The sequence below is a fragment of the Synchytrium microbalum genome, assembly GCF_006535985.1.
Source record: "Synchytrium microbalum strain JEL517 chromosome Unknown SmJEL517_scf0004, whole genome shotgun sequence".
Lineage (NCBI taxonomy): Eukaryota > Fungi > Chytridiomycota > Chytridiomycetes > Synchytriales > Synchytriaceae > Synchytrium > Synchytrium microbalum.
Window position 1 is genome coordinate 490,158 of NW_022158353.1, and position 21,674 is coordinate 511,831.

The following is a 21,674-nucleotide window of genomic DNA, read 5'->3' on the forward strand; positions in this document are numbered from 1 at the left end:
TTAAGTGTGGGGCCTCAAACACTTTGCCGTTCAACGTCGTCAGCAGATTACTATCCACCACCCAAAACGCCAAAAACAACAAGAACGGCCAGCAACGTATGATATAGCAGGAGAACATAGAGAGAGGAATAAGGACAAGGTCGGGTTGGAAGTGTCGGCAGCCTAAAGCAATCAACAACTAGCCATCCAACTGGATTACTACATTCAAAGCCTTTGGGTAGACCAGTCAACTGATTGCAGTGAGAGGAGAGCCGGGCCCACGTAACAACATAGCAAGGATATAATAGTATAGAGACACCCGACCATGAACCCATCTGCCTTGCTCAACAAGCATACTCCCGATGGAACACTGCTGCTCGTTGAACTCATTGGCAGCGGGTCCTTTAGTCTCGTCTATAGAGCCCTTAGTGTCGACAACGGGACTGAGGTAAGACTCTATCGCATTAGATATATGAGTTTTGGAGTAGTTGGTCTGCGCTTGATGCCTTATCACTCGATACTTTTGTCGAATCAATGTTTCGGACAAGCAACTCTATATCAACTCTATATCAGTTGACCTTGTCGAGTCTCATTCGCATTCTATTATAATTCAATATGATCTTGCCCTTTACTCGAGAACCCTTCCTCGCTTAAACCCAACACTCGTCAAGGTCTGAACAAACAGTCACTCACCAAACTTTCCACCTTCACCTCTAGTATGCTGTAAAGTGTCTATTCAAAGTCAATCTCAACCCTCATCAACTGGCCATACAACGCCAAGAAGCTTCCATTCTATCCATGCTGCCACCACATATAAACCTCATCCAACTGGAACGAGTGATTGAATCCCCTCATGTCCTGTTCCTGGTCTTTGAATATCTCTCAAATGACTTGTTTGATACCATCATGGCCGCGCAAAATAGCAAGGAACAGGGTATGTGTCATCTACGTGTAGAGTGGCACACTTAACTACAACATATTAAGTAAATCATCATCTTTACTCTCACAACAGGCTTATCTGATGAGGCTGTTCGAGATATGATGCTCCAAATCTGTTCTGCTGTGAAGCACTGCCACGACAATGGAATCTACCATCGCGACATCAAACCTGAAAACATCTTGGTCAAGGTCGATAATGATGATGGTGGAAGGCCTATATTGAAACTGGCAGATTTTGGGCTAGCAACGATGCAGAGCTTCTCCAATGACATCGGTGTCGGCTCATTGAGGTATCAATCGCCTCAAGCCCTCAGGTAGGCCATACATTCTAGTGTCGGTATATTGTACGATGTTATGTATCTAATGTTTGTTTTTTGCAGGGGATCAACATCGCAGCGCACAACTCCAGACTCGTCATCAGCATCAGTAATGAGTCAATCGTCAAAACTAAGGAGGAGTGATTCTGTATGTTTGTCTCCTTCTCCTATGGGATACTGGGGTGCCACGAACGATGTGTGGGCTCTGGGTGTTGTATTGATCAACTTGATTACTGGTCGCAATCCTGTAAGTTTGGAAAAAAAACCCTGGTTCAAAGTATATTCTCTAACAATGATCCAACTCCCATTTTCCCAGTGGGCAGCCGCCATGCAAAGTGATCCTACGTTTGCCGCGTTTTGTGATTATGATAAAGACGTAAGTGCATTGATCTTTATTACGAGACACGTTCATCGTATAGTAAATACTGTTATATCAATTAAATTCAAATCCTTGATAGATCCTGAATCGAGAGTTTGGGCTGTCCGATGCTACTGCCTGTACGTTTCCCCTCTCTACGTTTTTCAACGTTCGCCGACGCTCATGTTTGCATTTATTTCCTAGGTATCATGCGAGGTGTATTTGAGCATGACGAGGATGCCCGACTATCAATGAATGAACTGATGCAAGCCATCAAAGCCGCACCCAGCTTCCGAATGAAACCAATACGTGATAAAACAGGCCGCTATACCACCGACGAGATTCCAAACTTGGAAATGGTGTCATCCTATACCCAACCACACCACTTTATCATATCACAATCACCATCTCCAACACGCAAAACAAATCCAATCTCGATTACCACAAACTCTTGGAACTCTCGTGCTGCTGCATTTCAACCAAAGATTGGAATTGCAGCTGCCAGATCATATAAACAATCTTCATGGAGTAGCGATTTGGATGACATGAACTGGGAAGCTTTACCGCAATTTGATGAATCTGGAACGGCAATCAAGGATGCAGGTCTGGCTCGTATAGAAGATGATGAGGATGTAGATAGTCAAGAAGGAAGCTCTCAGGAAGCAGCCACTCCACGTTTATCAGACGACGACGACCTGCTATTCTCATTTGATCATACGTCTATATCCAGAGCCGTGGAATCACGTACTATGCAAGATTTTCACGATGAAGGTATACTAGGCAAGAAGAACCGTGGCTCTGTCGAAAGTTTTGATGATAAGGCAAGGAAGGTCATTAAGGGGGCAGTCTCTAGCCTGGAAAGCTGGGCAAAATCCTGGGAGTCGTCTGTTGCAGTTGGTGGAAAGGACAATACAAGGTAGAAGGAGGTGGGAGGGATCTTAATGCATTCGAAATAGGAAAATGAAAGCTAGTTTGGAAAAGGCAGGCCCACCGTACTAAACGCAACGTAAACATAAAATATAAAAACCCACATATAATCTCTTTTGTAACAATTACAACAAACACCCTTTGCATATCACATATCAGCAAGTTCAATGATGTTAATCGCGTCTTGAAACCTTCACTCCAAAATAACGACTATGACGAAAGCTTGACCATGGCAATTCAAACACAACCAAAAGAGATCAGATTATAGGATTACCATAAATCATGGCATGCTTGAGGTGTCTGACGCGTCCATTTTTCATTTCATGTCCAGCTCAGAATCTTCAAAAAGCTTGAAAACATTCATCAACAATGAAAACGACGAAAGCTTGACCATTACATTATAGAAACTAACAAGCAGAGATCAAAGCCATCCAAAGATTCATAATAAAATATGGCATACACCTCCCGCATCCAAGTAATCCCACTAGGAGCAGGCCAAGACGTCGGACGCTCCTGCATTCTAGCACGCATTGGACCAGTAAACATCATGCTAGACTGTGGACAGCACATGGGATATACCGATCATCGCCGATTCCCTGATTTCCATTACCTGAAGTCAGATCTATCAGCACCTGGCACATTAAACAAACTAATTGACGTCGTGCTGATTTCACATGCACATCTGGATCATTGTGGAGCATTGCCGTATCTGACTGAAGTTATTGGATATGATGGCCCGCTTATTATGACGCCACCAACGCGGGACATGCTGCCTATTATGTTGGAGGATGCGAGGAAGGTTGCTGTGGATAGGAGGGGAGAGGTTAATTATTTTTCTGCTGAGAATATTAGGAGCTGTTTGAGTAAGGTATGTTGTAGTATGTGTGTTTTAGTTGTGTTGTCATTATAGTGATGATGTGTCGTGATGGGCGTTGAGTTCTCAAATCTTCAATTCTTGTGTTCGTTTTTGCGTTGACAGGTCACCACCATTGAACAAGATGAGACTATTCGACTTCCTGGTCCAACTGCAGATTCGGATATTGAAATTACGGTAACTTCAGGGTTGAGTCTTGCCATGCATTCACATTACTTTGTCGCTTTTTGTTTGCTCAACGCACACCACCTCCTCTAGTGCTACTACGCAGGCCACATATTAGGTGCAGCCATGTTTAGAATCAAGTACGGCATGCAATCTCTCGTATACACAGGAGACTTCAACACAACCCCAGATCGCCACTTGGGTGAAGCACGGATCGACAAGTGCAGACCAGACGTCCTCATCACCGAATCAACCTACGCAACCCTCATCCGTGACTCTCGTCTTGTCCGAGAACGCATGTTTTTGCAAGACGTATACACCCAAACGATCGAAAAGAAGGGCAAAGTCTTGATTCCAGTCTTTGCGTTAGGCAGATCACAAGAATTGTGTATCCTGCTCGAAGGATTTTGGAAGCGTAAGAATATTCAGGTACCGATATATTTCTCGGGTGGACTGACTGAAAAGTCGCTCGAGTTTTATAAAATGTATATATCGTGGACGAATGAGTCGTTGAGGAATCAGTTGGGGCAGGAGAATGTGAATGCCTTTGATTTCAAGTTTATAAAGCCGTGGAAGCCAGAATATATTAATAATCCGGGACCTGCTGTGTTGTTTGCTACGCCGGGAATGTTGTCTGCTGGAACTAGTCTTGAAGTGAGTGCTCTTGTTTGGGATGCTTTTGGGTTCCTTTGATTCTTTTGCTCTCTGTGCTTCATCACTAAAACAGCTCCAGGTTGTGCTTTCCGCTTATAACTGATCAACTCTTTCCCTTCTTGAACAGGTATTGAGAGCATGGGCAGGAGACGCCAACAACATGATTATAATCCCAGGTTTCCAATCAGCAGGCAGCGTAGGAGCCAAACTCCTAGCCAACCAACCCGAAATATACACACCCGATAATCCAGAACCAATACGTCCCAAACTTGCCATCCGCAACCTCTCCTTCTCCGCACACGCAGACGCAAAGGGCATCCTCTCCTTAATCGAGAAATGTGCACCATCAAATGTAGTGCTTGTACATGGAGAAGCCAACAAGATGGTGAAACTAAAGGCCCAGATTGAAGATGCGCCATTACGAATACCGTGCTTTATGCCTGCTAATGGCGAGCCGGTTGATTTCTATACGAGACATCGGGCACCTGCGTATGTGAGTAGAGAGCAACTTGATAAAGCCAGGGAGGCGTTTAGGCCCAAGAATGTTGTTGGGGTTAATGGGAAGGTGAATGTTGCATTGTTGAAGCCTTTGACGCATCAGGAGTTGGAGGAGCTTGTGTTGGGGGAGTTGTGTGAGGATTGTCAGCTTGTTGTTATAGATGAGGAGAATAAATAGGTGTATAGCATTGTAAAATTGCACGTGTACGGATTGCATAACATAAATTATATCGCTGGTTTAGAGGGCAACAGAAGAAGTTGATTTACTCCTGATACCAAGTGTAATAATTACAGAGGGAGATTTAAAGCCGTCACGTGTAATACACTCTGAAGATGACGAATTCGACGTATGGCGCGTAACAGGTTAGTATTCACGTTGCTAGCTTGGATTTTCGTCGAGCATCGACCATGAATAGTTGAATTACAGCTCACTTGACATCGAGAAAACTTTGATCCACTTAAGACCTGCGAATACGCGAATACAGCAGATCAACTATTTAATGTCGCGCCCTGAGTGAAATTGAAAGTCAATTCATCAAGAGGTTCGAAATTCGGAACATCACCTAGTAGCTCCTTGCAAACCTGTCCAGTCAGATCAATGGGAAGGCCCATGGAGTCAAGCAGCCAACCAGAGTCGGAATTTGATGAACTCTATGGAAATTGGGAAGGTAATCTTATAGTGTACCGTGTGAAAGGCTTTCATGAATAGATGTTTGACATTTGAATGATATCTTGATAGGATGGAAGCTACATTCAGGACAAATCAAGCTATGGTTCAAAACTATATTCGAGATGGCAGAGTCTTCGAAGGAGTGTACGTTCAATCATGTCATAGATTCAACTTTTGAACATTTGATGCTTTGTTATCGCTCCTTCTGCATGCATTCTGACCCTCTTCACATTATAGTCAGGAGGACCGACGCAACTTTAAGATCCCAGCTTCACGCCCTCTCTCGCCTCTTTGGCCTACACTCCAAATCCACTGGTACAGGCCACGATCGCTTTATAACAATCACAAAACCACCCAACTGGACACCACCAGCCACACTCCCATACACAGTACCACTCGATATAGACTTGAATGATACCAAAGCTATACCAGCAAACGATCAAGCCTTCCAAACATACTATGCATCGTGGAATGGCTGGGCAGCACGAAAACCAGAAATCAAACATATATTCCGTCACTTCTTTGCCAGCAACGAGGACTCTGTCATGGTGTCTGACCTGACGCCTGCACAGCTTCATGAGATACGTCATACGACAATACCACTCGGCTTAACTGATCGTCATGGGTCCAGGACTTGCGACGTTATTATTAGTAAAGTCAATAACTTTTGCTATAAGGTGCCGGAGTTCGCTACGCCGTTTCCGTCATTGAGCTCATTGAGGAGGAAGAGTCAGCATCCTGAGAGGGCTGGACAGCGTGAATTGTTGGATGGTATATTGCCTGATTTGAAATGTGAGAGGTGTGAGAAGAGTGGGGTCAAGTGCACGCTTGTTATGGGGAATCGATTCAAGGCTCATCGAGGCAAGTCATTATTCTGTTTTTAAGTAGTCTTGTTTTGCGTTTGCTGAACTTGGTGCTTTATGCGATGTAGGGATCATATGTACAGATTGCTGGGATGCTGATCCGTATTTGAAGGGATATAAACGTGAAACGTATGATAAATTGTATATGGATGGTTTCTTTGATGACCCAGATTGGTTTGACTAAGTAGTGTCTTTCTCGGTTGTTGATCGTATGAACATATGAAGGAAGTATAGAAGTATAGATAGGCAATCGCTTTGTAAAAGTACGATACAAATAAGAAACTCGACGCATATCAAACGTGATTCTTCGAGAGTCCAACGCGTCATCACTCTCGATTTTCACATTTCATCAACACGACAACACAAAGGAGAGAGGAGCCAAACGGAAACTTGTACTTCAGCTTGATCAGCGTCACTCATACCATGTCCTCCTGGTTTGGCAACAAGACATTTGAAGAACTCGTTGGTAAAATTACAATTTCAATGACTTTGAACTTTGTTGCCGTCTTTATTTCAAATAGACTATACGTGCTATGAACCATTATAATAATCAATCTAAATAACGTATTTACATATACTAGACCGAGCCACATCAGAAAATCTCCCTATTGGAAGCGAAGATTTGGCATTGAATCTCGAAATCTGTGACAAGATCAAATCCAAAGAAGTCCAACCTAAAGAAGCGATCAAACTACTAAAGAAGAAGCTGAATCATAAGAATCCTAATGTGCAGATACTGACTATTAAGGTAACGAGTGGTGTTTATTGCTTAGTGTGTTGGGCAAGAATGCAATCTAGTGTTTTACTCAAACGCCATCTTTCTTGGTAGTTGACGGATATCTGTGTCAAGAATGGAGGAGATCATTTCTTGGCTGAAGTGGCGTCACGAGATTTTGTGGATAATCTAGTGTCGATTGTCAAGGCACCTGTAAGTGTTGAGCGCTTTGTGTCGATCATCCAATCGCTGAGACACATTTTTTTTGCCTAGTATGGAACAAATCCAGAAGTGAGATCAAAGATCCTGTCATCGCTTCAAGTATGGGGCTTGGCATTCAAAGGAAAGCCTGGACTGACTTACATGACGGATACATACAGTCGATTAAAACTAGAAGGTATGTTTGTCGAGAAAGCAACAACAGCGCAAAAAAAGACAAGCTCATTATCCACATGTCGCTAGGATTGAATTTCCCATCCGTGGAATCTACAGAAGTATCATCGATCATGGTCGAAACAGTCGCAGCTCCAGAATGGACTGACAGTGAAGTCTGCATGCGCTGTCGAACACCTTTCACAACATTTAATCGTAAACACCATTGTCGAAACTGTGGACAAACGTTTTGTAGTCAGTGCAGCTCAAAGACTATACCACTCCCACATCTCGGTATAACGCAAGAAGTACGTGTATGTGATGGATGTGTGTCAAAACTCGGTACTGGTAAAACTACACCACCGTCAATCGGGTCTCCCCCATCGTCTCGATCAGAACCTATTTCTGCTGGTGGGAGGGGTAATATAGACGAGGTCGCTAAACGAGAACAAGATGAATTGGAAAAGGCTATTGCCTTGTCGCTACAAGAGTCTGGCGGACAAGTACCTAAGAAGGTTGTCACGTTTACCGTACCATCCAAGCCAGTCCCCAAAGCGAATGCCGCTGAAGATGACGATGAGGATTTGAAGGCTGCTATTGCTGCATCACTTAAAGAAACCAAGCAGCAGCAGGCTGCAGCATCATATAATCCGAGCGAATATTCCTTGTCGTACAAGAATAATCAACAACAGCCAACAGCAGATTCATTAAGTCGGCCAATGTCCAACATGTCTGTATCTGCAGGTCCTTCGTCATCTGTATCGGTGATTCCATCAGCACCCAATCCTCTAGATTTGTCTATTACCGAGTTGGAGAATGTACGCTTGTTTTCGGAATTGGTTGAAAGGACTGATATGGATGTGCAGGCTCGTGGCCCTCAGGTGCTGAATCCAGCTCAAATTCAGGTATTATATCAGCGATTTCAAGATTTTTTTTGTCTCAAACTCAAAAAAATGCTTCTATTTCTCTGTTAAATCCAGGCACTATTTGGTCACGTCGCACCTCTACAAGGAAAACTAGCCCGATCACTAGAAGAAACACATGAAAAATACCGTACATTCTATGCTCTACACGACAAGGCAACCAACGCTATTAAATCATATGATGCCATGCTGCAAGAACGACTTGCAATGCATAATCCACCTGATGCTTACCCATCTCAATATGGATATTATGCTCCAGGATCAGCTGCTGGATATCCTCAGCAAATACAACATCCGCAGCCACCACCACAACAACATGATCCATCCATGTATCCACCATCACAAGCACCATATGCAGGATATCAACAACAGCCTGGTGGGTATGCAGCACCTCCGCAAGGGGGGTATTATCCACCAGATGGCGTTGCTGTAGGAGTCCCACCAGATCCAAATAGTATAGTAGGTCCGCCTCAAGGAATTTCTCAACCACCACCGGAATCAGCACAGCAACAACAACCATATTATGCCAATTATACAGCTCCTCCACCTGCTGTGGGTATAGTCGTAGCTGCTCCTCCACCATCACAATCATCATCGTATACATATGCTCCACAACAGCAAAATCCAGGATATAGCGGACCACTACAATCTTCATCGCCACCTCAATATCAACAACAATTAGCAGCAGCAGGGCAGCCAAGTGGATATGCACCGGGTTATGCACCTGGTTATTCACAACAGAATGCTGGATATCAACCACAACAACCATATCCTCAACAAGGTGGATATTATCAGGCACCTCTACAACAGCAGCAACAGCAACAACCTCCAGCAGTAGTTGTGCCTGAAGCTCCATTGATTGAGCTCTGATTCATCATTGTCGTGTATTTTGATTTAGTATAGTGTAGCAAGCAAACATGAATAAAACGCCAAAGCAGTTTTTATAGAGACAGTCATGGTTTTGTTTATTGTTTTGGGGTTAAAATATATAGGGGGCTATTGTTTCAGGTTAACAATATGGTTGTTGCGTTGCAACTATTTACATTAGAAAACAAATTATATGGGTATTTCGGACGACTACATAGCATTATATTGTCCCATCAGATTACGATTATATGTGTTGGTTTGGTTGTCCAAATTATATGTAAGTTGTCTAGGAGAAAAACAGACTACATTGTAAGTACTGGATCGCCATTCCTTCCCTGAATTAGAATGGTGGAGGTCGTGGACCAGCCATCCTCACACTACCACCACCATCTGCCGCTACATTAATAGGTCGTGGCGGACTATCACCCATCCTTTGCGAAGCTGTAAATGACTCTCCTCTTGGTGGTGCAGCTACAAAGGCACGAGTAGGTGATTCTTCTAAACGACGTGCTGATACAGCTGCAGTAGGCTTTACATCCAAATCGTCATCGTCGTCGTCGTCTTCAGACTCTTCAACAATCCTACGTTTATCAGATGCAAATGCTACTCGATTGTTGGTGGTGTCTTTTGGTGGTAGAGATGGTGGTGCTGGTTGATTACTTGTTGATTTACCAGCAGATAAAGCTTTACGACGATCTTGATCTTCTTCAGATTTCCTCAATATGGGTACGACGTCATCACCTTTAGCTTTGGAAGGATAAGCATCTCGATATTCACGTTCACGTTTACGAGCTTCCTTTTCGTCATGTCGTTGTCGTCGTCGTTCTCGAGTCTCTTCTCTAGTCTCTTTACTAGCAGAAACAGCGGACGGTTCCTTTTTACTACGTTCATTATTGGTAGCACTACGATCTCGTTTTTCCTTTGTTGTTGTATCTTCTCTATGACGACTAGATGACGTGCCTGAATCTTTATCTCGACGACGAGAAGACGACTCTTGGCGTTCCTTGTCACGACGAGTTTCACGGTCTCCTTCCTTCTTGCTATTTTCACGTTCTCTTCGAGCCTTCTTTTCCTCACGTTCACGATCTCGTCGCTCAAGGTCTCGTCGTTCAGAGTCAAGCTTCTTTTCAGTGGCTTCTAGTGCTCTTCGTTCTTCTTCTACAAATCGTTGAGGAGACGGGATATGTACTGACTCATCTACATTTCGTCGTGGTGATGGATTACGTGCTGCTTCGACTACTACGTTTCGTTGTGGTGATGGATTACGTACTGTTTCTACGTTTCGTTGTGGAGATGGATTACGTGCTACCTCTACATTTCGCTGCGGTGACGGTTTACGCCCTCCATTGCGATCTGGTGACGGATTACGTACAACGACAACCGCATCAGGTTCAGCAGCCTCTGCCAAACCAGCACCTGTGCCTCCTACACCACCAGCAGACCTAACAGCCACAGCCTTTGGAAACATAGGTACAGCAGTCGTCCCACCGAATAATGCCGTATCCGTCTTTTTCGGAGCAGGCAACCTTCCATACTCGACTTCCCACTCTGCAAACCGTTTCAGCGATACTGAGTTGATTTCAAATACCCCTTCACGTGTAGAATGATCTTCAGCAGACACTCCTTCACCAGCAACTTTCCGGGTCTCTCCCCATGAAAAGTCGTCAAAGCGCCAGAATGCGTATAGTGGTAATATGAAATTCCAGACTGGGAGCGCGATCAAGTAGGCAAACATCCATAGCACGTATACCATTTTCCGGGTGGTGATTACGATTAGGATTCCTGGGAGTGACGTGGTTAGGATCAGGATGGCGAGAGGGAGCAGACCTAAGCTGCGAGTAAAGATGGCTTGGACAATCATGTATACGGTGAAGAGTAGACCAGCTGGTAATACACATGTCCCAATCAAGTCCAACTATACATGAGACTTAGTGTTATAAGAATCATCATTGCAAAAAAGAAGACCGGAAGACCTTCTTGAACTCCGATAAAACCTGGCATCACCACCTAACCACACTTACAGCAACAACGAATTGCATACTAAAGCAAAACGTCCCACACAAGTCTCGTACTCGGACCAACTCCAATAAATTGTGTATAGTCGAGTTAATCCAACGACGACGTTGCGACAACAAGACTGAGAATTCATCAGGACAGACAGTGCGACAAACAGCTTGTGGCACAAAAGTCATTTTACGACGTGGAAACATTCGTAGCATCAAGGTACTCAAGAATCGATCTTCTCCTAGCAGCAAGAGATTCTTCTTATGCAGAGTGTCGACAACGTTCTCAGAGTACTCATCCACAATATCTGGATTTGCAAGTACCTTTGTATTTCAAAAAGCATATGAGGTTCAAAAGCAGAAAAGAAACATTTCGAGTGCTAGATTTGATTTGGCGCAAGCTTACCGGCACGACCCAACGCCCACCAGGTCCCTTCCTAGCCTTGATTCGATACATACAAAAGCAACCTGGAAGACACGTAACACCACCAAACAAAGCCTCAAAAGCTTTACCCATATGATGTGATATATAATACTCATACACTTGAATAGCAGAGACCCAAGAAGCCCGTTTATTGGCAATCCGAGTCTCACCACACAATCCCATGATCCGATCATCGTTTCTCATAGCTGCGACCATATGAGCCAACGAATCAGGTCTTACGATGGTGTCTGCATCTACCATGAGCACTAGTTCATAGCGATCGGGAGATACACCACCAGTGATTCTGGCGATTTTGATAAACATGTCATAATCAAGTGGCGTCATACGATCATTAAACATGACACGAGACACAAAATTCATCAATACTAGCTGCGAGTCCCTTTTACCACGATTACCAGGTTTTTTAATCTTGGCTTCGTTCGGTGGACCACATTTGACGACGACAATCATGGGTACTACATGTGTTCGGACTATATAGTGACCAGCATATACTTTTGCCATGTTGTGTTGCTTGGCACCATCAGCAATAGCCAAGTATGATTTAGGTTCTGGATCACCACCTAAATCTTCAAGACCGGGACCACCACGAGTCATCATGTCTACTATTATATCCGGAGTTGGACGATCATTTCCGCTTCCAGTGATGAGTCCATCAGCTACTATAAACAAGAGTTTCTTGTCGTCTGGATAATGCGTCAAGGCTAACGAGTCTAGAGTTCCTCGAATACCAGCTTCACCTTCTGAATAACAGGTAACCATTAGAAACGTATAAAAATCATCTGATGGTGCATACGGTGCAAGACTAGGCTGACCCAATCCAGCTGCCTTGTTTGCATCAAAGGCCCATTGTGATGCTAAATCAGGGACGTCACGGTAATCATCTCGATAATATGATCTAACTACATTTTGACGGACCAGCCGCCACGAGACACACCAGTGATACGTAATAGCCATTATGAATTTACATAATATGACAGTCAAGATAGCAGCTAGCATGATTCCTTGAATCACGTCAGCAGAGACACAACCAAGCGACTCGGAATCAATAAATCCAACAGTATAAAGCTGTGTTAGACACGCGATAGCTGCTTTACTATTAGGATTGGCTGATAGCAGATACGTTCCATCTCGACCCAATGACGAATTGAGTTGATGCGTGGCAGTTGAGTAAGCTTCAACAAACCGATGTGCTGTATCATTTGCGTAATACGCCGTCAGGTTGAGTACACGACTATTATATACTGTCAAAGCATGTGGCGCTGCTACATTCTTCAATACTTCGTCCCAGGCAAACCAAACATAACTTTTCGGGCGCCCTAGCCAAGTAACATCTGGACAGAATCCATTAATGACTGGTCCAAGGCTAGGCGAGGATAGACTCCACGGGTTTGGAATGGTGCAAGACGAGGTGTCCACCATGGCAAAAGCATTACAAGCGTTCGAGCTGTTGAATGGTTTAAAGAGTCTACTAATATCTTGACCATGCCAGTCTGCATCGAGGATGATTGTTCCTCCAGAGTAATAAGCGAGTCTAGCAGCTGTATCGTTAAAGTCGTAGATATAACCATTAATGACTACATCGTCTCTATACACTTTTGATAAATGATCTGTTTGGTTGAAGTATGCATCCGAAGTCGAGGTTGTTTGGGTACTAGGACACAACAATGGACGTAATCCGAATGTCATGAATCCCAATCCACAACTCATTGCGAAGATGATGAGACATAAGGTAACCTATTTTCGATTTGGATGAAAGTTGATGACGTGTTTACAGAAAATTAAAAGTTTGAAGAATGTAAAGAAGGAGGTAGATCCTCGTTGAGAAACGCTTCAATATTCATTCACTATCCCACTTTTGCATACCTTTTCACGCCATGCTTGTCGAACGGCTAGATCCTTTTGACCAGCTGCAGACAAACAGATTGGCCAAACACAACAAGTGACGACTTTAGCAGTAAATGACCACCATCCAGTTGTCTCTCGTTGAGAAGGAGCAGGAGGAGTATATCGATTTGGTGGGTCTTTACTTGGTATCGGTCCCAACCGCGTAGAGGTAGCACCTGATTTGAGTATTTGTGCATGAGATACCAGAGTAATCAGTGGTTTGAAATGATCACTGATCAAGCATTGATGAAGCAGTATCTAATTGGCGTTCGTTCCTTTGCAAAATGAATGCTCATCAACTACAACACACATCATCCAAGACATACCAGCACGAGCAGCAGGAGGAGCCATGTTTTCATTTCTCATCATTGGTTTAGGTCGTTCTACGGTTCTGACTTCCCCGACTCTGACCAGACTACGAGTTCTCTTTGGGAAGCCATTACCCAATTCACCACTACTATCTCTTGCCAGCATAGTATTACGATCATCAGACATATTACCAAAGAATCCCGAGTTTCTTAATGCAGCAGGAGCGAAACCAGGATTTGCTGTAGGAGCATTATTGTTGTTTGATCGTTCTTGCTGATTTGATCGTGATGCTGTTGGGTTTGATGCAAGAAGTTGACCTCGACCAGATGCGGGCTGTTCCTGAGTAGATCTTGGTTGAATGCTCTGTTGAATATCATCTAATTGGCGTCTCTCTGGTCGTATAGCAGCGGTTGCTGGCATTTGCGAAGTGTTTGATGATGAACCAAATTCTTGGCGAAAACGAGCAGGTTGAGCAGAACCAGTGGGCATCTGAGAGAATGGTTGAGGGGCGCTCTCATATGGAAACTCTAGGATGATTTTGTTCCCCTTCCCATCGTTCGCAGGAGGGTGATCGCCCATCTTTGCTTATAATGAATGCGAATGTTCGGATTTGTTGCAGGAATGCGACGAACGAAAATTGGAGAACGAAGAAAACGGAATGTGAATATTGCGTTTAATGAGTATATTAATGCAATTTGCCAAAAATGTCACGTTTGCACTGCTCATTGGCAACGGAAACGCGTAAATTGTTGCCACTTGGAGAATGGCTACCATTGGACGAAAACACGGACGGGAGTTGAATAGATTTGTGAGGTCTGCATGCTGTATGTAATAACCGCGGGTGAAAGATGCACTCACAGCACTCTTTGTGGGTGTTTCGTTCCTGATTGAATGGGTTGTTGGTAAAGCTTTCAACGTACCTAGGCAAAATGAAACTAGAGGACGAAGACCAAGGTTTTGACGACGATAACGATGAGCAGCTACCTAATAAGAAGCGCAAAGTAGCGCAGCAAGCTTGTGGTATGTATCCACTCAAGTTTTTGTCCTTGTTTGAAAGGTGTTTTTCGCTCGGCCAAATACATGCTGGGTTGATCTTGCTGCTTTTCGTAAAGAAGCATTAGTTAAAGCATCTTTTACACTAGAGCGCTGTCGTGCCAAGAAAAGGAAGTGCGATGGCCAGGTGGGTTTGACATCCGCGCAACATTTCGACTCGTTCGAGCTTCAAGCTTACAACAACACTCCCTGCAGCTGCCGTGCTCTAACTGCTTGGAAGCAGTGGCGAAGGGTCTGCAAGTCGGTCCGTGCACGTTTCCGGAGAAGAAAAAACGTGGGCCAAAACCTGGTACAAGAAACGACTTTGCCATGTCATGTCATGATCCGACTTAAGTTGACAACTTACCGTAATATCCTATTGAAAACAGGCCAAAAGAACTCCCTGCTCTTAAAGATTGAGCGCATGGAAACTCTTATGGCTGATTTATCCAGCAAGGGAGTCATCAGCAAGGAAGAGTTAGAAATGGTAGAGCCTCCTTCCCAATCTTCCTTGTCGAAATCATCAAAGCGAAAGAGTAGCACTTCTCACTCACATCAGCAACGTGAGCCTTACGATTCCGACGACTATGCTGCTTCCTCTCAGTCTAATAATCAACAAGGAGGTCGAAATCATTACAAACAACAGCAGCAGGAAGTTCCCAACATCAACTCTAATTACGATCAGTACAACAACTACTCGCAAAAGTATCAGCCAGAAGATTCGAACGTGACGTACGGTAAATATCAGCCAGAACTTCCGATAATGAATCAGCCAATCTTCACGGCTCCTCGAAGCAGAACCCCGCTGCCATACTCTACACCGCCTGAACCTAGTAATGCTCAACTGCCATACCCTAGTTCGCCTCGAAGTAATGATTCTCAACTGCCATACTCGAGGCCTCCACAAGACAAACCATATTATGACATACAGGATGAACTGGACAATATGGCACTCACTCCATACGCTTCATCTCCTGAAAAGAAGTTGACTGATGTAGACGAGGATGTTGAGATTACAGAGACAACTCCTACTTTTGGCCAGGCTATGGAGCGGTTAATGATGTCTTCACCGTCTTTACAGTCAACAGATCCATTCATGTTGTCAAATAGTTTAGGTTTTGGTAAGTTGAATCAACCTTGCGTGAACCCCCCTTTACACCATTGCTGACAAGACTTCCTTCGCGAATCTTAGATCCAAGTCTGTTTCTGGACCCGTTTTATAGTTCTTTGCCTACAACAAATATGGCAGAGAACTTGGGATACCTACGTATTTCGACAACTCTTGCGGATCAGTTTGGTCTCACCGACGGAACGAAGCTCGATCATGCCGTCATGCAAATCGCCGACTCGTCATCGTCTTCATCGGGATCTCAGTCAAGCACACTAACAGAACTTCAAATGAACCTCATCCAAAACTACTTTTATGCTCTCGGACGCTCAATCTATCTATTTGACGAATCCTACTTTTACTCGAAACTGTTCCCGACATTGAAACATCCCGACTATCTAATGAATGCTATATATGCCCTCGGTTCTTTGAATTCTACCCACCCACATCTATATGACGACAAGTATGGGTCTCCGAAGAAGGCAGCTGCAATGTTTGCAAAGAAGGCCGAGGACATCTTGGACAAGGCTCCTCCAATAGAATCAGCTACTCTTGTACAGACTCTGGTCTTGCTATGCAGTAAGTTGCCTCTCGCAACGACATGTATCGTGACAACACTTGCTGACGATACTCTCTGTAGCTTATGACTTTATTGAACGAAACGGCTTGAAGGCACATATGTACACTTTCGTAGCGATTCGTTTGGCTCAACGACTTTGGTAAGTCAACCTCTCTCAGCTTACATTAGCGAGGTGATTAGTCTAAAATTGAATTTATACCATAGGCTACAGGAAGACCTTCACTACAAACTGTTTTCTATCATGCCACCGAAGCTGCTCGTTGGAGAAGCCAAAACAAGAAAGATTTTATGGTTGTGCTTGTTGGCTTTTGACTTGTACACGTGTTCCATTGTGCAACTTCCACCCACTATGCACGAGGTAAGGAATATACACGAGGCTGATTTGTGTTTCCTGTTGACTTACGTGTTTCCTTGTGTGTTTACTTTGTTGTTTTTGTGCAGAGGGACTGTAAGCCAGCATTGCTTCTCATAAACGAGCTGGTGAATCAGGAGAAGGTTCAGAGCAGTTTGACGATGGAACAGGTGTTATTCTTCTATCGAAGGCCTCGCTACAGTGTCTTCAAAACCCCACGTCAGGATTTCGATGAAACGTCTTTTTTCCCTAGTAGTGGTGTTGAATTGACGGTTGACGCCGCTCATTCTTTTGAGCTCTGTTGTCTGGCCAGACAGGTGATTAGCATAATCCGTGACGCTAAACCAGCTACTGCTACGCTTGAATTTGTCCCTCCTCCGAGTACCACTGCTGTCTTAAATACCATGGACCCACAACGGTCACGAGCAACCATCCATAATTCCTTTATCGAATGGTGGGACTGTCTGGACGACTTTTACAAACCATTTGAATCATTGAACGTATTACTGTCACGGAAACTTCCTATCGTTGACACGAGTCAATATACATATTCTAGTGCTCCACGATGGCTGGTATCTCCTCACGCTGTAGATTTCATATATAGTTTCTTCCACTTTATGATGTTGCTACATGGTCATAGTCAAGATGATCCCAGTAAAATCTATCGTCTGACATCAGGAGAGGACGGTCCAATGGTGTCGAGTAAAGAGATCATCTTGGCTGCACATAGAGCCATGCTGTGTATTCTCAAGACCTCACACCATTTTGAAGGAATGGATGTCAACAATCTGCCATTCTCACCTAATAGTCCAACAACATATGGTAAAAAGGATTTCCCAATAACGAATGCCGCAAATATGAGTCCGTTTTCTATTGGTCATTCACCATTGTTTTCAACGGCATTTGCTCGTAAGTTAGTGAAGAGTTGTCACATACGTGTTCTTTCATTCATTTTTTTTCATATAGGTGGTTCGGAGATGGTGCTTCGTCTGCGTGTCACGGAACCTCATTTGATCAGAACGTGGGAAGAATCCGTAACCGATATTGTGAATATCGTGCTTCCAATGCTTGAGAACACTGGTCGTCTCTTTAATGTTGCACTTGTAAGATATTATTGGCACCGTGAATGTGATCTTTTTCGCTACGAAATGAATCTAACTCGAAATATAGACTAATCCTATATATTCCCGGCATGTAGGTGTATAGTAATTTAGTCAAGAATGCCTTGAAAGACCTCCAAACAAAGAATGGATCCTCTCTTCCATCCTTCAACAACAACAAGTATGAACCTCAACGAAAGGAAGATAACAAGGAAGAAGGTGTCAAGTTTGAAATGCACAGGATGAATCTGTTTCCAAAGTAGCTTTAGGTTGGAATTGGGTGGAAAGGGATGACACTTACTGTAGAATACTTATTGTATTTAAAAATCGTGCCTCAGTTATTTAAAAACAACTTATGAATTTTTTGAACGACGACAGCTTCGTTGCCCCCTTGCTTTACTGCACCAATGTTCAAAGTTCACCTTCCTTAATCCAACTAAATGTCAGCAGGCCTCAAGGAGCTCTGTCGGAGCACTCGAATGCAATCTGGGACGTATCAATATGCAAATTTTCACGAAAATTGGCTGTCAGATGGTTGTGTCCCTCTTGCATGCATGCCAACACAAACCACCGAGACCCTGCTCATCTAATTGCAGCATCGTAGTCTGAGGTTCAAGGTCTAGTCCAGATAGGGAGAGCATTCAGATAGCATCCATGATGTCTCAGCTGTCTTCCGTTCTTCGAACACAGGTCATCGAGCTCACGCGCAAGATAGAGACAAAATGGACGCAGGTTTATTTTCCGTAGCTAAACACTTAGTGGGCTGTGCTCAACATCATGATTTCTCACCTTCTCGAAGTAGCGTACGACTTTTGTACGCTCACGGTGCAACTCTTTGTTTGAATACTTGTAACTTGTGAAATTTTGTGTACGATGGAAGCTTTACCATTGGTGCGCAGTTTCATGTCTTGTAAAACGCAGTTGCCTGACATCCCAATTCAAAGATTCGCTCAAATCTACCAGGCTGTATCGCTTTCGTTTGCACCACTATGTCGCCATCGAAGTAAGGCTCTGATATGTCCTGATTGTCAATTTACAATGATGGTCGAGCAGGAACAAGACTAGGCTTTCGAGAATGGAGAGGACTAGCCTAATAAGAAGCGAAAAGTCACGACCAGAGCTTGTAGTACGTGAGCTGGTGCGCTTGGATGATTTTGAGGTTTTGGTTGGGGTTTTGCATAACGAGAACCATTCAATCTAGTTGTATATTCGTTAAAAGTTGAAAATCGATTATTAAAGCGTCCTGTTCACTTCTAGAGCGCTGCCGTACGAAGAAAAGGACGTGCAATGGCGAGGTGGGAGTTGACATCAAACTCGGATTTTGAGCTTCAAGAAGCAAACACACACGTTCCTTTGTAGATGCCATGCTCAAATTGTGTCGACGCTGAGAACAAGATGCTTTCAGTGGCTCCATGCTCGTATCCGGAGACGCGCAAGAGAGGTCCAAAACTTGGTAACATCCAAGTTGACAGTGTTGTGCCTAAACATCCCATTTTGCAGATCACCAGGACATTCATTTCTTCATTGAAATAGGTCAAAAGAATTCGCTGTTTGAAACCGTCACTCGTATGGAAAGTCTCCTTAATGATATGTCCAACAAAGGAGTCATCAGCAAGGATGACCTAGCAACGTTTGCATCCTCCTTCGCAAGGCTCCTGATATTAATCGACGGCACAAAGGGGTTCTTCTTCTCACTCGTCCCAACATCATCACCCTTCCGAATCGGACGATTATGTTGCTCTTGCTCGCTCTCCAACAGGGGCTCAGGGGCCCAACACGTCTACAGCGGCAAGTCTAAAGGCAGACCAAAGGATTTTTAAACAGAAGACAGGCACAACTGTTGTGATGTACAAAACGCGAGACAAAATCTCAGTACCTGGCCAGGCCCACATAATTCAGCAAACTGTCATCTACGCTCCTCGAAACAGTTGGAAGGTAAATCAATCTCAATCGATGAATACAGTAGACTGCTTAGCAATCTGAGTATTCAATCAAAAAGACAAGCGCATTCTCGAATGTTGCTAGACTCTATCTTGTGTGATTGAACACATCAAATGTCGTTGCATGCCGTTTTGAAACACATTGAAGCACAGAGTACTACACGGTTCAAGCGTCAGAGCGTCCAATATTCACGTCAATATCCTTGTTTTATACACGTCTTGGTCCTATACACAGAGGAGCAGGCAGTCAAAACTGATGACTTTCAAAATTACGTATTGCGACATTGAAAGCAAGTGCTATACTTTGAACCTCACGTAGCTGCATAAATAAAGTACCATGTCCTTGCTTCGTCCTTGCTCCTCTCCTCGACAGCCTTCGATCGTCAAAACATAATACATCCCAACACAATAGAGTCGCAGTTGCATCAAATCCATTCAAAGCAGCAAGTGCAAATAACAAGTATGTCATTATTTGGCACTCCTGCACAAGCACCGTCCAAGCATTTGCTAGAAATCAAAGCTGGTAAGTTGAATCAACGTGACAAATGCTTGTAGAAAGTCCATTAATTTCAACTTGCTTGCCTACAGGTAAACTAATAAAGGAAAATAATATGCTCAAACCAGATGTTGCTCTTAAAGGGTATGCTGCTCACCGTCTTCGTCCTTTTCGCATTGAACCATCAACATTTGCAATTGAACATCTTACTGAAAGCTTGCAGATACCAATACTTTTCCTCAAATATCCCATGAATGCTAGTATGAATGCATATCAGAAATTAATTTCCAAACGTTTTACAGATTACTGTACTTGGAGCAAGAAGATGACTTGATGCACGTCATTTTTCAAGATCGAACTACCAAGGTTATTGTAGAGGACTTGATTCTCTTCCCCGGTGATGCTGAACTGGTCAAAATACACGCTCGAAACTATGTCTTGAAATGGAAGGAAATATCTCAACGAGTATTCTTTTGGATGCAAGAGCCAAAGGAAGAAACAGATGCTGAACTGGTCGCCAAATTCAACAACATCATAAATAATCAGTCTGTTGATGTGAATGAAGATGCTCAGATACAAGCCTTGTTGAGCCAAACGTCTGGGTACGCATCAGCTGTTTGACTCATATAAGCCAGAGTGAACTTAAACAGATCCGATAGAGGTACTTCATCTCGCTCTGCTGCTACAACAGCACCAGCCTCTGGAGCTGCTCCATCAAGCAAATCAGCCCAAATGGATCAACTTCGAAGTATCTTGGCAAACATTCAAGTGCCACGTACGTTCCTTGCTATAGTTCGTTTTGAATAAATTACATCTCACCCCTGTTACCCACTCACCTAGCATCTGAACCAGACCTGGATTTATCAGACGCAATTACACCAGATCTCGTCAGTGGAATGCTGAGTGACTCTCATGTGGCCCAAGCTTTGTTTCCTCATCTCCCAGCCGGTGCAAAACACACCACCGCTGAACTCAATTCTGTCATACGATCACCGCAATTCAAATCAGCACTTCGAACGTTATCATACGCCATAAGAAGTCAGCAACTTACAGCTGCTCAACTGGGAGTCGAAGGTGGCTCGAATCAACCATTACAAAGTGTCTTGCAATTGTTGAAGATCATGCAAGGTGAGAAGAAACGTTCTGATTACTTGGTTTGAATATATCTGATATAATTTAAATCGCCTTAGAACGATATGGTTCGTCGATGCAGACTGATTAAAAGCGTTTTGTACACGTTGTATAAACAGAGCAGGTAGCAAATATAGTAATAAAATGTCGTCGTTTGCATTGCGAATAATTGT

The 21,674-nt window shown here is 43.7% G+C and overlaps 6 protein-coding genes across 6 annotated transcripts; 5 read left to right on the top strand and 1 right to left on the bottom strand.

Annotated features, from left to right (window-relative positions):
- Window positions 1-304: 304 nt before the first annotated feature.
- Window positions 305-2,513, top strand: SmJEL517_g01231 (uncharacterized protein; the record flags this gene model as incomplete). The annotated part of the gene is made up of 7 exons (XM_031167159.1): window positions 305-427; window positions 697-913; window positions 992-1,232; window positions 1,299-1,482; window positions 1,552-1,611; window positions 1,694-1,733; window positions 1,798-2,513. 7 exons carry the CDS (start codon window positions 305-307, stop codon window positions 2,511-2,513), a joined length of 1,581 nt encoding a protein of 526 aa, XP_031026768.1.
- Window positions 2,514-2,971: 458 nt separating this feature from the next.
- Window positions 2,972-4,889, top strand: SmJEL517_g01232 (uncharacterized protein; the record flags this gene model as incomplete). The annotated part of the gene is made up of 4 exons (XM_031167160.1): window positions 2,972-3,388; window positions 3,500-3,571; window positions 3,653-4,213; window positions 4,341-4,889. 4 exons carry the CDS (start codon window positions 2,972-2,974, stop codon window positions 4,887-4,889), a joined length of 1,599 nt encoding a protein of 532 aa, XP_031026767.1.
- Window positions 4,890-5,321: 432 nt separating this feature from the next.
- Window positions 5,322-6,428, top strand: SmJEL517_g01233 (uncharacterized protein; the record flags this gene model as incomplete). The annotated part of the gene is made up of 4 exons (XM_031167161.1): window positions 5,322-5,379; window positions 5,451-5,525; window positions 5,619-6,173; window positions 6,313-6,428. 4 exons carry the CDS (start codon window positions 5,322-5,324, stop codon window positions 6,426-6,428), a joined length of 804 nt encoding a protein of 267 aa, XP_031026766.1.
- A 239-nt stretch (window positions 6,429-6,667) lies between these two features.
- SmJEL517_g01234 (uncharacterized protein) lies at window positions 6,668-9,124 on the top strand (the record flags this gene model as incomplete). The annotated part of the gene is made up of 6 exons (XM_031167162.1): window positions 6,668-6,710; window positions 6,826-6,992; window positions 7,074-7,172; window positions 7,233-7,356; window positions 7,422-8,236; window positions 8,312-9,124. 6 exons carry the CDS (start codon window positions 6,668-6,670, stop codon window positions 9,122-9,124), a joined length of 2,061 nt encoding a protein of 686 aa, XP_031026765.1.
- Window positions 9,125-9,461: 337 nt separating this feature from the next.
- SmJEL517_g01235 (chitin synthase) lies at window positions 9,462-14,341 on the bottom strand (the record flags this gene model as incomplete). The annotated part of the gene is made up of 5 exons (XM_031167163.1): window positions 9,462-11,036; window positions 11,143-11,448; window positions 11,531-13,303; window positions 13,433-13,629; window positions 13,780-14,341. The coding sequence occupies 5 exons, from the start codon at window positions 14,339-14,341 to the stop codon at window positions 9,462-9,464; spliced, it is 4,413 nt and encodes a 1,470-aa protein (XP_031026764.1).
- A 5,995-nt stretch (window positions 14,342-20,336) lies between these two features.
- Window positions 20,337-21,592, top strand: SmJEL517_g01236 (uncharacterized protein; the record flags this gene model as incomplete). The annotated part of the gene is made up of 6 exons (XM_031167164.1): window positions 20,337-20,397; window positions 20,463-20,514; window positions 20,673-20,972; window positions 21,030-21,145; window positions 21,211-21,498; window positions 21,561-21,592. The coding sequence occupies 6 exons, from the start codon at window positions 20,337-20,339 to the stop codon at window positions 21,590-21,592; spliced, it is 849 nt and encodes a 282-aa protein (XP_031026780.1).
- Between the last annotated feature and the right edge of the window lie 82 nt (window positions 21,593-21,674).